Source organism: Cyclopterus lumpus, chromosome 11 (assembly GCF_009769545.1).
Source record: "Cyclopterus lumpus isolate fCycLum1 chromosome 11, fCycLum1.pri, whole genome shotgun sequence".
Classification (NCBI taxonomy): domain Eukaryota; kingdom Metazoa; phylum Chordata; class Actinopteri; order Perciformes; family Cyclopteridae; genus Cyclopterus; species Cyclopterus lumpus.
In genome coordinates, this window is record NC_046976.1 from 10,032,142 (window position 1) to 10,051,508 (window position 19,367).

The window sequence follows — 19,367 nt, forward strand, 5'->3', positions numbered from 1 at the left end:
GAACCCACAGTATAAATTAGATCCAATTAAGTATTTATTAACCAAATATCACCTTAATTATTATTTAAGCTGTGAATTATCCATCAGATCAGGCTTTAGTGTATGAAAATGTTTAAATGAATGAAAATTTAACATGATTTTGTTAGTTTGTTTTCTTATTTATTAGGTACACCTTGCGATAAACGTGTGCATCCTAATACAACAGTTAGGCAATGTATCCTGCCAGATTCTACTGTACAGTTATTTTTAAAACTGTTTTGGAGATTTGATCATTCAACTCTGGTATTGTGTTCTATTGAGAGGTTTTCTGATTGCAGTATTTTTATATCAATAATTCCTCTGCCACTGGCAACAGCAGAACATGGTCTGGTTTGGGCTCTGGCTGTTGTGACATTTACTTCTGTCCTGTAAGTTGGAAAAAAGTGTTTTAATATCAGATGGCCTCTTGGGATTTAAATGAATACACTGGTTCCTGTTTGGTCCTTTCTGATGTGTGTGTTTTATTACATGTCATATATCTGTTTTGGGGGGTTTTGTTCTAAAGTATATTGGATAAAAGTGTTTTAGGGGTGATGTATTGATAATTGATGGCAATTAAAATGTTGATCTTTGGCGAAGCTAGGTTGTAGAGTATATAACTATATTAATAGGTTAAATGTTTTCTGAAACAATGTATGTATTTGTATATAAATAACTGTATCCATAGAGAATGCATGATGTTCTATGTTCTTATTTATGCAAATAATAATAATATAATATTCTAGGTTTGGTCTCTTTCTAAAACAGACCTCACTTTTGTTCCTTAACTTGAACTGAGAGCAGGTGTTTCAGCAACCAACCGTGTTAAGTCAAGTTTTGATTCATTTGATTTTATTAATTGAAGAAAAACAACAATGTGGTAAGTCAATTTGTTTTGTTTCTAAATACTGTATTGTTATGTAGACTAAACTTAAAACTTTTAATACATTTGACATGCAAGATATGTTTCATAGCATCGTACGCCTGTTTTTCACACTGTTAGGCAACGCCATGCACTGAAAGAGGACCAGTTGAGGTCAGAGGTCAGATTCTCTCTGCCCGTCTTGTCCAGGAACCAAAGCCTGCTGAGCAGCAGACCACAGCTTCATAGCAACAAATTGCTGAAGCGTGGCAAGGAAATCGTCTGTACTCTGAATGAAGATACTTCTCGGGTAATGAGCTTCAGCTGATCTTCAGCTGTTATGTTTTTATCTTTTATATGATTTGTGAGAGTAATTTATTCTTTGCAAAGTGAGAAGTAGGATACATCCTAATGAAGGCAAACAGTGTTGCAGGATTTTGATTCCAAGTGTGTAATGTCTAATGTTTTTATTTGTAGTTCCCCTCCGCCACTCGATTCACAAAGAAGCATCTTGACTCTCGCCATATGGAAGTCAGCCAGTGGCTAACCCAGATATCTGAGCGCATCGGGCAGGTGGATCTTGAAATCACTGCTGTGGAGCAGGTACACACAGCCATACATGTATTCAGTTATTTTTCTGAATGCAAAAGAGGAAGAAAAAAACACTCGGAGGGATAAAGATTAATCCCTCTTTGTCGTTAAATACAGTTTCCTCTTCAACATTGCTTTCATGCTTTCAGGTGAAAGACACCGCTGAGCACTGCCTCCAGGAGAAGCAGCTGTACAGTCCGCTCATGAGCGGCTGTGTGGCCTTCAGCTCCAGTTTGAGCTCAGCGGTCCAGAGACAGGACCACGTCTTCGCTGAGCTGAAGAAGGAAGAGCAGCTGACCAATGAGATCAGAGAACTGCACCATAAGCAGATCTGCATCCTGCTCTGCAAACTAAGGTCCCACAGACACTTCAGTTATTTCCGAATTATTCCGTACCTTTTTGTTTCTGAATTTTCATTGCTCTTGCACTTACCCCTGAGTTGTGTCCCACCTTATTTCCCAATTGCTCCTCCAGCTCTCTGAAGGAGGTTCGCACTCGGCTGCTGGCAGATTTTCAGGACAAGAGTGAAGCCATCAAGATCATCACCAAATGCAGCATCCAACCCTTCAGCACCTCAAGCTTCGATCTCCCTGCCAGTCAATACAAGCCCAGCTATGTGAGCTATGACCAGTGGCTGTCCCACTGCAAGGACCTGAGGCTAACGGCTGATAACCTGACTAAGGACTCCTCTTCCTTCAGGCGGAACCTGTGTTTTACCCTGGTCAATGTAAGATGATACTGACCATACCTCAAAGCTTTAGACCAAGAGTTTAGGGTAAACTGAATATAGTGCATAGGACATAGTATTTTCTTCATCTGATTTTATAGCAACTATTTAGATTTTAAGTACTTAAGTGGAGGATCATTTTGCTTTTTACGATTTGTTACCCTCATTTATCTTTTTTTTTCCATCATGGACATAGTCATATCAACGTCTCTTTTCATCACTATGCTTGATTGTTTGCAATAACTTTGCCTGTCTGTCTGTGTGTGTGACTCTTAACAGCTAAAAAATGCCCAGGAGCGCCAGCGCCACCGCTCAGGTGATGCCATGAGAAAAAAGATAAACGAGCTGAGCAGGAATCAGGATACAATGATGTGGGAGAGGCAGCGGGTTAGTCAGTCTTTCTCAGTCTGCCATCCACAGACCAACTGTGCTCTACTTGTTATGATGTGCACTCATCTGTCTGTGGCTTTCTCTAATCTCCAGTTAAGGAATGAAATGTCTGATCGGACAAACGATGTACAAAAAGTGGCGTATCATATCGGGAACTGTGAATCCAAGCTGCATCTGGTCACCAAGCGCCTGGACATCCTTAACCAGAGACCCAGACTTGAGCTCTGCCTGGACAAGGTGAGTGTCTCGCCATGCAGTTACAGTTCATACATGATACACAGAAATGCTCAAATGACCCTTTTCAATCCTCAGTTGTTACCTCTGTGGAAATAGGATGGCTTTAACTTGTTTCTGTTTCTCCTCCTTCAGCCCTTCTTCAGCCTCACACTGGAACATCGTGACCTGGCAAACATGGCAGCTGGACTTTGCCCAATACTGAAGCGCTCTCAGTAAGTCTGTCCATTCACTACGGTCACAATTGTACCTCTCCAATGAGACCAATCTGTGTCCGTAGCCACTTCATGTCCTCCTTTTTAATATTGTTACCGTCTTCTTTATAATATTATGAATGCACTGATTTTTATGATGAACCTTATTTGTAGGCAGGACCTGAAGCTCACACACAGGCGCTTGATGATTCTGGAGGACAAAATGGCCAAAAATGCTCATATCCTGGAGGGGGAGGAGAAGTGCCAGAACCTGCATCAGAGTTTCCTCCCCGCGCTTGACACCTCGGTGGCCAACAACACCAAGCTCCGCACGGGCAGCTGCAGTGCTTACTCCTACTTGCTGTAGTGCCTGGGAGAGCGCATCAGTGCTCTACTGCGCCCCTGTGGGCTTTTCCATGTGGTTCTGCAAAATTTAATAAAATATCTCTATGCAAAATTACATTGTCTTGTATGTTCCTCTCCTACCTGGAGGGCTCTATGATTTCAGGTGGGATTGTGGTTTAGGAGCATATTGCTCGATGAGAAGAAAGAAACATTTAGGTCGACACAAGAAAGATACTCATGTTGTTTTTTTTAGGACTTTCTAGATCAGTGATTCCAGTAGTTTTCAATATATTTAGATTTGAATGGTGGGAGGTCTTGGCCTTACTTTCTGAAATCCTGGATACAGACACAGGATGCAGTCTGGAGGTCACCAGGTCAGACAAGCATCTAACGTTAATAACGAGGCAGTAACCTAAGTGTGACACGTTGTCCTGTCCTGACTGACTCTAAAACAGCTTGTTCCTGGGTGTGCCCTCTTGAACTGGGTCTGATTTATTGTAGCAACGGCCCCTTAGCAACGCGCTGGCTCCATGGAGAGAGTGTGTGTGTGTGTGTGTGTGTGTGTGTGTGTGTGTGTGTGAAGGAATGTGAGGCCACACGGGTCAACATACACCGACAAAACGCGTAGAACTGTAACTAAAAACGGACATTTATGTATTTTATGGACATCGTCGCTTTGAGGTGAACATGGGATGCTGCAGCTCCTTGAACACGGCGGTCCGCCCGATGAGACCGGAAGAGAAAGGAGACGAGGTAGGCTCCTTCTCCCTAACCGCCTCTTTCACTTGACGACAGCTAGAGCCGAGGCGAGGTACTGGGGTCAAATGGCTGCACCGTCTTCAGCTGTATCTGAGAAACGTATTTCAGTCCGATACAGACTGCACGTGTGGAAGTGAAGGGAAGAGAGGGGTCACGTGTTTCTGTGTCTTGCTACGGAGCCACTTGTGTTGGTAACTATCAAAATACAGCGTGTGACGATGGTAAAGTGTTGGAAGAAAATGGTGGACGAATCAGGTCCTTTAATGGGCACTTAACCGAAGTGAAAGTAGCAAATCACAGTGTAAAAATACTTCATAAGTTAAACTTATAATAAAGACAAACACGTTACGAGCTAAATGTACTTAAAGTGCTCATTATGCAGACACGATGAAATCGAGTCCCTTTTTGGTTGTACCTTGTAATACCATTTTATATCATTTACATTTTTAGAAAGATCATTTATTAATTATTTAGCAATATACTAAGATATTTGTAATGCATAACATTACATTTTGAGGTATACCTCTTAAACCGTTCATATCATCTATTAACACAGTACCTGAATATATTTGTCTTACCTATCCAATAATGATCTACATACGTATTTGTGTTGCACCTCTGAATTGGCACCTTGATTTAAACGTTTATGGCCATTCAAAATGCCACTTAAGTAATAGTACAGAAACATTACACTCAAAATGTATGCAGCATTTTATTACTGTAGCTGGTCCAGATATTGTAATGACTTCATAAACTGTATCTTATTATAGGATAAGGTCACAGATTACACTAACAGTGCAACTAATAGGTTTCAAACTGAGGTGATGGGATCGGTCGGTGCTATCTGCTGTGTATCATTATTGTTCCTGAGCGACTGTGTTCATGACAATGTGTAAACACACAGATGCCACCATAACAATGTCATATCTGTGATATACACAATGAGGCCAGTGTATAAAAAACTTTCGTGGGCCATTTTTCTGTGCCGTCAGGATGAAGCAGGAAGTAAAGTGGAAGGTCGTGGAGACTCGGCTGTGTCAAAGGGCACCACAGACAGCGGGGTGGTGATGGACAACAGGGACCCCCCTGTGCTACCTGGAGTGGTGCCCAGGAAACTCCCTCCTCTAACATCTGAGTGTGTTAAAGAAAGCACTGCGCACATAATTACACTAGATGGTGAGGAGGCTGAATAACACGCACTGTGTCACGCTGTAGAGAAATTCCAAAGCCAAATCCTAAAGTGTTTTTATTTTGTGTGTCCCAGGAACTCTCCAGCAGGTGAGCACACTGCAGGAGCAACCAACGTCCAGTGAGATCCTGGAGGAGCTGCTGAACCAAGGCATTATACCGGTGGGACAGACCAGAGAGGGAAGCATCAAGGCTGGAGAGTCCTACAGCATCATGGTGAGTGCCTGGTGCACACTGGGCATCCTCATACAGCTGAAGTTAACTTGGCTATCAATACTGTGATATTACACAGAGTTTAGTGTTAGTTTTGTGTATACATATATTTCAAAAGCACCGACAGTCATCTGCCATAAAACTATTGATATCAAGGTATTCTTTCCAGAATATTGTTTCAGTTAATGAGTTGTGTTTAAGTCATTCCTGACCACCCAGTCTTACTATATATCAAGAAATCTAAATACGCTGTTGCCCATGGTCTACTAAGATTAAAATGTATTAATGACACATAGTTGGTTCTCAAAAAATAACAAACTATGAAAGATAATCAATGGTGGGTTAAAGAGGTGGCTAATGGGGGTCCTACAGTCTGATCCGGATCATTAAGCATGGCTCTTTTCCATTTAAATGTCCTAACAGGCCATTCCAGTAAGTCAGCAGCCCCTTGTATGAGCACATCTTGTATCTTTATTTCCTAAAAATATGTTAACGTTTATAAAAAAGCAAATTTGTGCATTTTCAGACAGGAAGTTGATTATTAGAAAAGTATCTTTCACACAGGTAGTTCAGGCTAGTCATTCACCTGTGATATTATGGTTGTTTGTTCTCTGTCTCCCCTGCTCTGCGTTGGCGTGTGCCAGCTGGATGACAGGGAGGGGGTCAGGCGAAAGCCTCCCGTCAGACTGGAGTCCCTGAGGGCCAAGAAGGCGCAGAAGGTCCCCTGCATAGAAGACATTGAGGAGAAGATACGACTTGCTAAGGAGAGACGCAAGGTACAGTGTTTGTGTGTGTCATCACGTACTTGTGCTCTTTCTCTCACAGATTCTCTTATTGTTTTGTCTCCCCCACATTAATTTGCTCCCTCCATTGTCTCCCAGTCGAGGGAAGACAAGCTCAAGATGCGATTGAGGATCAAGTCGGCCCGTGTTCGGGGCCCCGCTCCCACCTCCAGGGCAGAGGAGGACAAAGACACAGCCCTCACTCCCGTGGAGCCGCTACAGTTACCTCCCACCCCGAACCCCTTCGTTCCACTGCCCCACAGCCACATAACACGCGAGAAGGCCGAGGGCGGAGAGTGGGTGAGTGAGGTGGGAGGAGAAAGCAGAGAGGAAATGGGTAAAACAGATAAGGGAGAAGGGAGGAGAGTAAAAGGAGGAGAAAGGGGAGATAACAGAGGGCAAGGTGCAGAGAAGGTTAGTGAGGATGGTGATGGGAAAGGGGAGGAGGAGTTGACCCAGGAGGAGGAGCTTATGGAGGATAATCTCCTCACAGACTCTGAGGAGCTGGAGAGCGATTCTAGCTTAGAAAATGCAGAAGACAAAGAGGAGAAGTTTTAATTCATTACAAAAATGAGCCATGAATCCGCACTAAGAGAGATACAAAAAAAAAGAGGAGCCAAAAAAGAAATCTTTTTGCTCAGACGAAAATGTGTACAGTATATTGTATTAGAAGAAATTAACTTGAATTAAACTAGGCTAATGTGGACGTGAATTGTTTGTGTTTTCATGAAAACGTATAGGGAAGTGTATTGTAGCTCAGTAATAAGCACACAGGAATATGAGGGTTTTCTTTCCAAATTAAAATAATTTTCCTCATTGAAGGCTTCAATAAAAATGACCAAGACTTCTTGCCAACGTATAAAATAAATATAAATTATATTTTAGTTTGACATTTAATTGTAAATGAATACTGTTGAGTCCCTTTTTGCATGTGAAGGTTGTACCTGTTCTGTTGGACATAAGATGGCGCTGTTTCAGTGGGTTAAAGTCGGATCGCAGCTCCCTGAAGTCAGTGCACCTCATCTATAAAATTATGTATCAGTAGGAGGTTTTGGCAACATGTGGAGTAAAGATGTGTAAAGTGAAGTTGTTATTGATCAATAAAGTGTTATGTATTCGATGTTTATGAATGTGTGTGTCTAAAACTTCATGAAAAGCATTAACCTTTTAAAACTACATATATATTTCACAGAGTTGAGCACCCCTTAGTGGGATGAGCTTTGGGTATTCAGCTGTTCCAGTGACCTTTGACCTTTTCTCAACTGACAGGTGTGTGTACTTCAGCGAAATGGACAACAAGCACAACGTTACAGTTTCTGCTCTCCAGCTCAGCAGTCTTGCTTAAAGAAATGGTGGACAGCTAAGATTATTAAGAATGTTTATCGGGATTATTGCTGACACATAATTACTGCACATGTGACACGAAGTATTTCTGAAGATTATTGGAAATGAGGTATCATTAAAGCTTTCAATGGGCCCACAGCCTGTTATTGTAAGATTCTGACTCGTCAGCATGCTGCACATGAACAGAAAATAACAATTGGACGCAACCTGACCGGATCCCCATTGTTGAGCCTGGGAAACTCGATACTGGTCCCCTTTTTTCAGGACTCCACTCGGACTTTAAAGCGCGCGTGGCTGCATGAATAAAACAGTGAAAGAACAGAGACACCGCAGAAAGACTCTATCGGGTTGCGTTTCTTTGTGGCGTGGAGTCCTGCGGTGGCGATTCACCTTCAGATAGATATGGGACAGTTTTACTTTTTTCTTTAAGAATACAGATTTTGGTTGAGTTTTCCATTATCAGCCCACAAATGGAGATCATTCATCTGCCAAACATTTCTCAGCAGATGTCCAGACACGTAGGCTATATTGGTAATTGCTCATCAGTGTCCACCTGTGAGCCTAAGTCACGTGACCTTTTATAGCGGCAATAAAACATTTGACAATAAGCATCTTTTTGTCCCAACAAATAACAACAACATTGACACACTGCGTAAATGTTTCAACCCACCGTGTTACATGGTTACAGGATAGATGTTGGCCAAAGAGCGCCCTCACAGAAGCGGAGCTGCCATGAATGATTAAAAGCCCAGTTCCCTCTCACATTACTGGGGGTGAGTTATCCGATGATCCGCCCAGCAGCGAGCCTGATGAGACCGAGCCTCCCAACCGATTTTAATCATTGATGTTCAGAGACTCTTGATTGAATTGATCTCTGTCTTGATTCTCTCCCAGTACAATAGCTGTGTCTTCTCTGATTTAATTATTAAAATGTGATCAGCATCGTTTAAAGATACAAAGGGTCGATTCATCTGATTTTTGTCTTAAGCAGCCTAAAATATCAATATCTGTTTTACAGATAGCGTCAACATAAGTTATCTTTACACACTTTTAATTGGAAGATGTCAGATATGATTTTTCCAAACCGTTGTAGGTTCATTAGGCCGATTCCGTTATGACCTCATAGTGAGGGAGCCATTAAAAACCAACACGTTTCCCATCACAGTAGGCACGAGGCCTTACGGCTGTCCGCGTGGGCTCAGAAACTTGCCAAAACTCTGTCAACCCCTAACAAGTGGAGTGTCTATCTTGAAGAATGATCCTTCCAGCTGAGCCTCAAAGCTGCACCTGTCTGTCTGCTGCACTGCTGCTGGGATGTGTCTGTCCCCAAGCTGTGTGAGAGACATCATTCATGGAAGAGACAGGGCGGACTTTGAAACATCCAAATACGTCTTATTTCACCAGAGATAAAACAAAAAATCAAAATCATCAGATATGTATTTAGAAGGAAGCGAAAACATATCATCAGTGTAATCAGGTTGTCTTTGGCCCCTGATGGTTAATTTAACGTGAGAGTGGAGGATCTTTTTTTGTGAGGGAGCTCCAGTGTTTCAGGCTGCAGGTTCCCCAGACAGCTGTTTGTGCGCGCTGGTGGGCGGCGCAGAGACCGACTGAAAGTTGGGTGGAGTTTGGAGCAGAGCTTTTAGGAATGGGTCCCAAACCTATTTAGTTAGACAGCAGAGTTACCAAGAAGAGCTGGAAACACCTGATGGTCTCTGTGGGACAATCCGCTCCATATAACTCTCCTCTTAACTGTCGGAAGATAAATCTACCTCGAGGCTTCATTTCTGTCGAGTTTTTGTTGCGTTTTCTCTTCTGAAAAACTTACAGAGCCGGCTGATCTCTCTTCATCCAAAGAATCACTGATTCGAAGACATTGCACTACTCTTTTTTTTAATTGTTCCTATTTATTGTATTTTGCACTAACGATGCACACCACGCAAAAGGACACGACCTATACGAAGATTTTTGTCGGGGGTCTTCCCTACCACACCTCGGATTCAAGTCTCAGGAAATATTTTGAGGTGTTTGGTGAGATTGAAGAAGCGGTGGTCATTACCGACAGACAGACCGGCAAGTCTAGGGGTTATGGATTCGTAAGTATTGCTTAACCACATGCATCGCTATCAGTTTTACACAGAATTGAAAACTAACTTTTACGCATGTAGGAGAAATCCTGCCATGGCGCGTCTCTGTTAAAGTGCGCGGCTGTTGATGTCCGTCACAACATCATAATTAATCTTAATTTAACTGCAGTCATGGGGTGTTTATGTTTTGATAAGAAGTCCCTGCTTAAATTCGTCATTGGCTTCTGTTGCAACCCTGCACCCAGCGACTTGTTGCGCTTTGGTATGCGCCTTCCCTGACACGATTGAAAGTGAGCTGCTCTGAAACTGACAGCTCTGGTGGGCTGAGAACAACCTCACGGTGTCTGTGTGTTTCTGACACTGTTACACTGGTTTCATCATCTAAAAGATGTTTGCGAAAGAAAATGTTGTACACACACTTGTCTTACTTGACAGACTAAACGCATTAGAGTAGAGACATAAAGCAACCGGTCCAATGCTCTACTCTGTTTTTTTGGGGTGTGAATTCATGAATAAAAACGGCTTAATACATGTAACATTTCTCTGTAATTACTAAGATGTTTTTACTTCAATCCTCTCTTTAGTGTTGTAGCATCATATGCATTATTTATCCTCTTTATCTGTATTTGCTCATGGAAAACGCTTTTCGTCCAGGTCAGTGAGGTATACCTCTCAGATGTCGGCTAAGCACTGAGAGGAGAAATAAAGTCTGTAATGGGAGTGATGAGGGAGCCATGTTCAGTCAGTCATCTCTGCCTGGATCCCATTCAACATATCCACATGAGAGTGATGGATATGCGTGTGTGCTGCCAAATACATGCTGCTGTTAATGATGGCTTCATGGGCAGAGATACACTCAGACAGACGACTAACATGCATTCACACCTATTAAAGTATGTCTTCTCTCTTCCTAACACACAGTTTTTCAATGTAACTATGTGCTGTGAAGCCGATCAGCAGGAAATGTAAACAACTTACACACAGATTTCAGTTATCCACATCTTTCTCATGCTTCCCCTCCTCTGGCAGGTGACGATGGCGGACCGCTCGGCTGCAGACCGGGCCTGTAAGGACCCCAACCCAATCATTGACGGCAGGAAGGCCAACGTCAACCTGGCCTACTTGGGGGCCAAGCCTCGGGTGATGCAGCAAGGTGAAGGCAGTCAAATCAGAATCCAACAACAAGCCACATTAATGTGTTTGCTGATTATCACAATGTGCAGTTTGACATGTGTTTGTTCAAGATTGATAAATCACACATCATGTTTCATGAATTAACATAGCGAGTGTATATTTCCTCACTGTGTCTGTTTGGGATCACCTAGGGAGTTGTTTTTATTGGCAAACCAGCAAACAAGAAAATCAAGTTTGACAAGTTTTCAGTTTTTTGTTTTTTATAAATGCTGTCTGTATTCTTTTTTTTTTACATTGTTTCCTTTATTTTGCAGGCTTTACCTTTGGTGTTCCCCAAATTCACCCAGCGTTCATCCAAAGGCCTTATGGGTAAGTACTGAGAAGTCTACATGCATTTTAGAGGAATGTTGGGATGGACACATTGCATTGAATTATTTCAATATTTGTTTAATTTATTCTCAGTTTAATGTGTAATAATTGATACTATCATTAAGATTTTTACCTTTTACCTTTTTTTCTCCCCAATCAATAATGTGGTGGACAATAAGTTGAATGTAGTTTTTTTTATTGATCACTGTCCACCAAACACCAAGCCAGTCAAGCTGCCTTTTCTAGGTTTGCCTGTTTGTAAAAGTGTGTGTGTGTGTGTGTGTGTGTGTGTGTGTGTGTGTGTGTGTGTGTGCGTGCGTGCGTGCGTGCGTGCGTGCGTGCATGCGTGCATGCGTGAGTGCGTGTGTGTGTGTGTGCTCTGAGTGGACAATGATGGAAACTTTCAGCCTGACTCAATGTTATCTATCTTTCTTTGGTCCGACAGGCTCGCTCTCGGTTAAGCTAAGTGTGCTGGTTTGTGACATAATCACAGACCAGAGAAGGGAAATACCTGTAGACTCAAACACACACAAACAAGCTCAACATGGTGATTATAGATGCATGTATGTGGGTGTTGACCTGATTTTTTATGTTATTTGAATAGAACTTAGAGCTTTGTGTGCAGTTATGAAGTGGTGTTGTTAGCTAAATCGTGTGCTTTCTCACTTTAATTACCAAAAAAAAAGAAGCTGGATTGATTTAATCTTTGGGGTGTCTTTTACTTTTTTGTGGATGCGTGTTAACTTTGCCAAGGAAGAGCAAAGTTGTTGTTTTTTGCTTTAGCTTGTGGTTGACCTGTTTTGTTTAACAGGATGTGTTGTTTCATTTGTTTCCTGGCTGTCTTGTGAATTTTCTGTGTGTTTTTTTCTTGTTCTTTTTTACCCTCAATCATCTCCTGACTTCAATTTCTCACACAATTTCCCCAAAATAACAAAACCCATCACTGCTTGTGTATGCTAATAGCATCCTCCTGGTGTTAGTTTCTCACATTAACACAGCGTAGCAGCAACAAATTCCCTATGAAATTGTCTCTCTTTGCCATATTACTGCTGGTCCACTCTGTCAACTCTCTTGTCTTCCTTCCTGTCTCCATACATCTTTGTCTTTGCTCATCTCTACACTACATAGACTTTTCGTGACCAATTTACCACCAGAAAGTGGATGTTGTCTTTATGAAGGAATGACAACAGCTACTATGTCAGCTGTAGTCATAACAATATGTGTAATTATGTGTGTACATGTCTGGTTACATTGGTACATATGAGTATGTGCTCCTATTGTGTTTGTTTGTGTGTGTGTGTGTGTGTCTTTGTCCGCTCACATAGTCCCAAAGTCTCCAGTGTGACACAAACAAATGTTTCTCTCTCTTTCACACTCTCTCTCTCTCTCTCTCTCTCTCTCTCTCTCTCTCTCTCTCTCTCTCTCTCTCTCGTTAAGGAAAACAAGCACATCCATTGTGCCACACAAAGCCCTGAATGCTGACGCTGCAGTCGCATGAAGCTCTGTGTTGTGTGTGTGTGTGTGTGTGTGTGTGTGTGTGTGTGTGTGTGTGTGTGTGTGTGTGTGTGTGTGTGTGTATGTGGGCGGGGGTCTGGTGAGCATGCAGGACTGTCCCTCTCTGTCATGTAAGAGCATTGCAGGGGCCATTTAAACGAGGCAAGAGTGGGTGTATTAGGAGCCACATTAATGTCCAGTCTGATATGAACCAGAACCATCTGGCAGTTTGTCTTTGATAATTAACACGTAGGGAAACCCGCTGCGTATAAAGTTAATAACCGAGTAATAACAACAGTATTGTCACCAATAAAGTTCACCAATCAGAGGACATCTGTAGCCCATGTCAGCATCCAAAGAGCTCCTCTGTTTGTACAATGTAGGATGTTTACGAATGTCATAAGATAAACCAAGTAGGTACATCTCATTAAATAGAGGAATTTTAGAAGATCGTGTTCCTAATCAGGCTCAATACAAATCAGGCAAATGTGAAAGTATATAATGTTTCACCCTTTCACATCCTCAAACTGCTCAGACACTCAAACAACTGCAGAGCAGGTTTCAAACTGAGCATCTTCATGTCAGGACTTTAAATGTAAAACTGTCTTTGTGTCTGATCCAAGTAGCTTTCTTTGTGGATTATGACTAAAGTCTGGACACCAGGACAATCTGTGCCTCAGTCATGATATCAAAAGTCCAATGAGCAACACTGTCAAAGCAGGACAGGTGTGTACTGCCAACCTCTCTCACTTTCAGGACACAAACATACCTCACAAACATTAGATGCCCTCAGCAGACCGTACACACGGAGGCAACAAGCCTTTATTTAGCCTTGAACTTTAATGACCGCTGGGTTGTGAGAGATCTGCATTCCAGTAAAGACACAAACACACATGCGCACACACACACACACTATAGCTAGCATCATGGCTTCACAAAACAGCCATACATTCACTGTATTTTTGATTGCCTTATTTTATGAGTACCTCCAGGTGAAAGAGGTTGATTTCTTTAATCAGGGGCCACGTTGGATGTGGCAGCCAGAGCTTTGCTTCCCATGGCTAAAACCTCTGCTAATGCTATATGTGTGCTAGTCTACCCAACCATCCCATTAATATAGTAGTAGTGGGGAATCTGAGACAGCTAGTACGATCTAAAAAAATGCATTGAGCTTGAAGTTTGATTTAGAGAGCACTGGAAATGGGTTCAAACCAGTGGAAGTCCTTTTTTTAAATGTCAAAACAGTTGTCTGAGCTGCAGCCTCTACATTCAATCATATACGCTAGCAGCTGTTATAAAATGTGCAACTGAAAGTTTTGTGGGAATGTTAGCTTGTTTCTTTAATGCCATTTATGCAGAGTTACAAGGGACAGTTTAAGAAAGTATAATGTGCAGCAGAACTAGAGATATCGTCTTTTTTATTCAATACATTCTTCCCTATCAAAACCGTTGACAACAATTCTTAGACAGTGTTATCAAGCCAGTTAAATTCAGCTTGTCGCATATTATTCCTACCATCTTCACATATATTCTCTTAACTGCAGTCGTAGTTAGTTAAACAAAATATAAAAAGGGAGATGCATCTTTTAGCAAAGTTCTTTGAACCTTATCAAGAATCCTCAAAGTTGAATTAGTCAGGAACAGATAACAGATAACTGTTTGAACACAGGGTATAATGTTATCTTATTGTAGGTAGTTGGGTTATACCGGTGTAAAATAATTGTGTGAGAGTATCCAGTCGTGTGACAGGGTCTGTGTAACCATTAGAGTTGCGGTGTGTACTGGTGTTTGACCAAATAGGCTAATAATAGCTTTTTATTCCATATTATACAATGGGCCTGTAGTGGGTCATTCACATCTAGAATGAAGAGTTTCCTCCAGTCTGCTGGTGGTGAATAATTCAGTCATTTAACTTTGACTTTATACACAGGAAATGTCTCTCCACTGTTTTGTGAGCGAGTTTTAGAGATGACATCCTCTAAAATCATCCTTGAAACCTGCTTTACCCTGCTGAGTTTCATTAGTGTGAGTTTCAAAGGAGAGATTCTGTGTCACATGATGATAAAATGCTGTTTCTGAGGGTTTGGAGTGAGAAACAGAGTAACTCTGGAGAAAAAAACTTAATATTTTCAATGCTGACATGTGGTTTCTGGCCTTCAGAAATTGTTCAAACCTGTGTATGTGTTTAGCATTGACCTTTGGCCTTTACTGACGGGCCACACCAAACCTCTACATACACACTTAGTTTCAGTTTATTCCCTCCCTTTTCTTTTTATGTGTCTTTTCAGTTGAGTGATTGTGCTGTTTCAGTGTTGTAATCAGTCTCGTTGAGGTGGACTATTTTTACATATTTCTTCCTCTCTGACGCCTTGCTGTTGTTTTGTTTTTCCTGTTTTTCTCCTGGCCCACCTTTTTTGGTTGAGATGTGGATTGGATTGGATAATGGAGTGCTCACAATAGGGTTGCCACGATAGATCCTGCCTTTCAACCTTTAACATTTTCTGCACCTCCTTTTTTCCCCAATCCAGACTAGAAAACGTGACCACCTGATGTTCAATTATGCAGACTTGACTCATTATATGATCCTTGATTTTCTCTCAACAGATTTTTGAGCCATTACACTCACATAGTTGTTGTTGTAGCTTTCTGCAACAAATATCAAATTGTTTCCGTCAAGCTTGATGCTTCTCATCCATTTGAATTAAAGTGAGATTGAATGTAATGCTACTTTTATCTGTAATGTGAAGGAGGAGGGGGGTGGGGGGGGGGGGGGGGGGGGGTCACGACTTCAAAGACTGAATATTATTCCACCTACAGTCAAAAGTGGACAGTTCAATTCTGATTAGTATAAATGTCCAAAGCTCCCCTCACACTTGCTGTCCAACTTAGTTTCCAGACCTTATAGAGTCTGGGGGAGGGGGTTTAAGGCTATGTCATGAAGGGCAGAATGTGCTCATTGTTCATAATTGTTTATTTAATCGAAACATCCCTCTGGGTGCGAAGTCTAGTCCCGGCTCCCCCTGCTGCCTCCCCGGCTCTTTGTCCAGACACAGAGGGGGAAATGGCCAGCAGCGTCCCTTTTTGAAAACTGTCCAGCTGTCAAAGTGGCAGTGACATTTTCACAATGCCTCCCTGGGCTCATCTCCTCTGTCCGCACCCCCACCCCCGGCACTGTAAGCCTCCCTCTCCTCCCCACCCATTAGCCCTCCAGCAGGCAGGGGGACGGCACCAGAGCCAAATCCACATGTGATGGACAAAACCAGCTACAGGTTTCAGATCCCAAACTATTTTTATATTTTATTTTCATCTCACTCCCTCTCTGTAGTTCTGCCTCCACAAGCTCAAAACTGACCCAAACAACAAAATATGAAACCTTTTCCCATGTATCCCATAAAGACCACTTCCTCCAAACACAATGGGATCTTTCAGTAGATTCGATGGCCTAAAACACCTTTGGGTGTTCAAAGTTTTCTTCACCTTACAGTCTTTTTTTCACAGAGATTTCTATTTTGGCAACCCTATATTGTTCTAATTCCTACTAGCAGGCATTTCCTTGGTGTTCTTGACTGGTGGATTGGACTGGGGCTCAGTGGTGGGTGGTGGGCGGGCGCTTGGCCGCAGTGTGATGGAGTTGGGTTTGGGTTTTAGGGTGGGTGCTATTACGCACAAACTGGCTGAATCAAACTAACCTGTCGTATGTGTGTTTGTTTCACAGCATACCGGCCCACTATATGTACCCTCAGGCCTTCGTACAGCCTAGTATGGTCATCCCTCATGTGCAACCTACAGCTGCTGCACCCGCCACTGCCTCCTCCCCCTACATCGACTACACCGGAGCTGCCTACGCGCAGTATTCTGCAGCTGCAGCCAGCGCTGCCGCTGCCGCTGCATATGAGCAGTATCCGTACGCTGCATCCCCTGCCGCTGCAGGCTACATGGCTACTGCCGGGTATGGCTACGCAGTCCAGCAGCCTTTAGCCGCAGCTGCCCCAGGCTCAGCTGCCGCAGCAGCCGCAGCCTTTGGTCAGTATCAGTCTCAGCAGCTGCAAGCCGACCGCATGCAATAGCAGCCACTGCAACCACTGGACATGCAGAGCGAGAAGCCACGGCCACGGCCACAGCGACGGAAAAGGAAGAGGGAGTGGCCTTAAGGAAGAAGGAGTGGCCTTAAGGGTTATAGGCAGAGTAGCTTTAAAAAGGTAATGATGATGGTGGTGATGATGGTGGTGGTGGTGATGATGATGGTGAGGTGAGGTGGAAACTTTTTACAGTAACTTTCCAACTTGCCGTGCTTCAACCAAAAAACAAGAAAATGAAAAAAAGTCGCAGAACAAATAATGGAAAGTGATTTACTATTATTGTTGTTCTAACTATTATTATTATTATTATTATTATTATTATTATTATTATCATTACTATTATCATTGTGGTAGAGTACTTATTTCTAGAAAAGTAAAGCAGGAACTAATCCCTGAGGTTGGTATAGGTGTTAAACTAAGCCTTTAAGTCCTATTGCTGTCTTTAACGTTAGTTTAGGAAACTGTTCGCTTTTTTTTCACTTGTGGTTTTCCACAAGTGTTTTCAGTTATTTGATGCCCTCATAACATTTATATTTATTATTGTTATTATTACACATTGGGGGCTCTTCTTGTTCTTTTTGTCTTTTCAAGTGCTTTTTTTCTGATAATCAGGGAAATGGAACCGTTTCCAATGTGTTAGCTATTATAATGTGACCTCTGTCAGGAAGTCGAGAAGTCGTAACTCGTCGTGTCACACATATTTGAAGAACTACCTTTTTATCTTCCTGATGCTGAATGTCCCTTTTTTTACTCTGTGTCTCGACCTCTTGACCTATGCAAAGCAAACAAATCACCAGGAGACAAAAAAGCCGAAGAAAAGCAACAAAAAACTGAAAATGTCATCAACTCTGACTTGATTCTTGGACTAAAGGGGGACTTGGCAAACAAAACAAACGCACTGACAAAAGGAGAGAGGTTGAAAATGGCTCCAGACAATGAGAAACACTAAATCAGTTGCTTTTCCACATGTTTCACTCACACGGACACAGACACATGCATCCAGAGTTGCACACATAGCAGTCAAAGACAAAGGCAGCACAGTGGTGTTTCTCTCTGGCTCTGGGATGGAGAGAAAGAAAAAGAGAAAGAAAGAGGGAGAGAGAGAGCAGCTGCTGGTGGGGGTGGACAGAGCCGCTCCAGCGCCACACAGACGGATCACTCTGGAAAGAACGCATCACTTGTGCTCGTTTGTTGAGCTGTCACATTTTAATCCCCGGCCGGGCCCATTTGGGAACCAACTTCACACCCCTCCACCCAACACAGAGCCCCACAGCAGAGAAGCCCCCCACCCACCCCCAGTCATGCAGCCCTGCAGCTGTCAGCACATCCACCTCTGTGCTGCTGTAGTCTGGTGTCAGGTACACACTCACACTCTCACTGACACACACACACACACACACACTCACACACACACACTATCACCAAAGCCACCCCAACAACTGGTCTGCCTCGTGTCTGTCAAGATCACCATGAGGGGTGGAGGATGGGGGCTTGACTGTTTGACGTTATGTTAGTCTGTGTGACTACTGCTATTTAAGAGAGAAAAAATTGAAAAAATCTACTATTTAAGATATTTATTTTTGAGGGTTGACTATGTTGACGCTCTGAGAGTAGAGACTTAGTTGCGGTACTGTATAAATAATATTATTATGTACTCATCTCAAGGCATATATAAGTTATTGATTAGTTTAGTTATAATATTATTATTATTAACATACTCAACCAAAAATGTCATTATAGGAGTTATTTAAGATACTGTTATGTGCACTGTACTTTTATTTTTTATCTTTTTGATTCTTTAGAACATGACATTAAATATTAGCCTAATGCCTTTTGTAGGGAAGAAACTTTATTTAAATGCAGGCCTATTTGCGTGCAGATTGTACTCTGCCTCTTCTGTGTTTAGATGAGAGGAAAAACAATTATAATTTTCACAAAAAACAAGCGGAAATGCTGCTTTCTCCACTAGAATGTATAGTTGTTGTCAATATTTCAGTAGCTGTGCTTCTTTTGCTTAATATTCATCAGATGGGCTATTTTACACTGTTGGGAATTTTTATACTTGAACTATTTCTTACAAGGGAAATATGAAAAATAAATGACAAAAAAACTTTTTAAGGAAGCTTTTCATTGTCACTGGATGAAGGCATGTAAAGTGTTTCTATTTAAATGCAAAGGTCCTGTTGATATTAAAACTTTTTTTTCAGAATTCCAACTCCATTTACTTAAAATTGGAATAAAATGTTCTATATTTAAAAAGCTTGGTGACATTTCTTTTAAAGTAAACTGAGTTTTCAGGAGCTGCGGACACATGTGATCTTCGGCCATATGTAGCCTCTCATCTTTCTATACATACACTCATCCATATGATTCATATTTATTTTGTGCAAGCTACGTATGGAGGTGTTCAATATTAAATAAACACAAAATAAATTGTGAAATTAATCATATGAATTGGAAGTGAACCAAGGAAAGGAAAATTACAAAAAAAATATTTAAACCAAACTCATTATTATGAAACGTTGTTTCATCATTCTTAGTTTCAAAATTACAGATT

The 19,367-nt window shown here is 41.9% G+C and overlaps 3 protein-coding genes across 4 annotated transcripts; all 3 read left to right on the top strand.

Annotated features, from left to right (window-relative positions):
- The first annotated feature begins 893 nt into the window (after positions 1-893).
- On the top strand, positions 894-3,383 carry LOC117739161 (tektin-5-like). The gene is made up of 9 exons (XM_034545459.1): positions 894-898; positions 1,022-1,190; positions 1,358-1,483; positions 1,621-1,826; positions 1,946-2,198; positions 2,478-2,585; positions 2,682-2,825; positions 2,958-3,037; positions 3,191-3,383. The coding sequence occupies exons 1-9, from the start codon at positions 894-896 to the stop codon at positions 3,381-3,383; spliced, it is 1,284 nt and encodes a 427-aa protein (XP_034401350.1).
- A 461-nt stretch (positions 3,384-3,844) lies between these two features.
- stmnd1 (stathmin domain containing 1) lies at positions 3,845-7,430 on the top strand. Of its 2 annotated transcripts, none has more exons than XM_034545385.1 (5): positions 3,845-4,114; positions 5,113-5,296; positions 5,385-5,524; positions 6,166-6,297; positions 6,403-7,430. In XM_034545385.1, exons 1-5 carry the CDS (start codon positions 4,049-4,051, stop codon positions 6,859-6,861), a joined length of 981 nt encoding a protein of 326 aa, XP_034401276.1. In that variant the 5' UTR covers positions 3,845-4,048; the 3' UTR covers positions 6,862-7,430. The 2 variants fall into 2 exon arrangements, with proteins under 2 accessions (XP_034401276.1, XP_034401277.1); XM_034545386.1 differs by lacking the exon at positions 3,845-4,114 and adding an exon at positions 4,139-4,311 and having other exon boundaries at positions 6,403-7,384.
- A 1,884-nt stretch (positions 7,431-9,314) lies between these two features.
- rbm24a (RNA binding motif protein 24a) lies at positions 9,315-19,014 on the top strand. The gene is made up of 4 exons (XM_034546108.1): positions 9,315-9,743; positions 10,764-10,887; positions 11,183-11,237; positions 16,447-19,014. Exons 1-4 carry the CDS (start codon positions 9,576-9,578, stop codon positions 16,796-16,798), a joined length of 699 nt encoding a protein of 232 aa, XP_034401999.1. The 5' UTR covers positions 9,315-9,575; the 3' UTR covers positions 16,799-19,014.
- Positions 19,015-19,367: the final 353 nt, after the last annotated feature.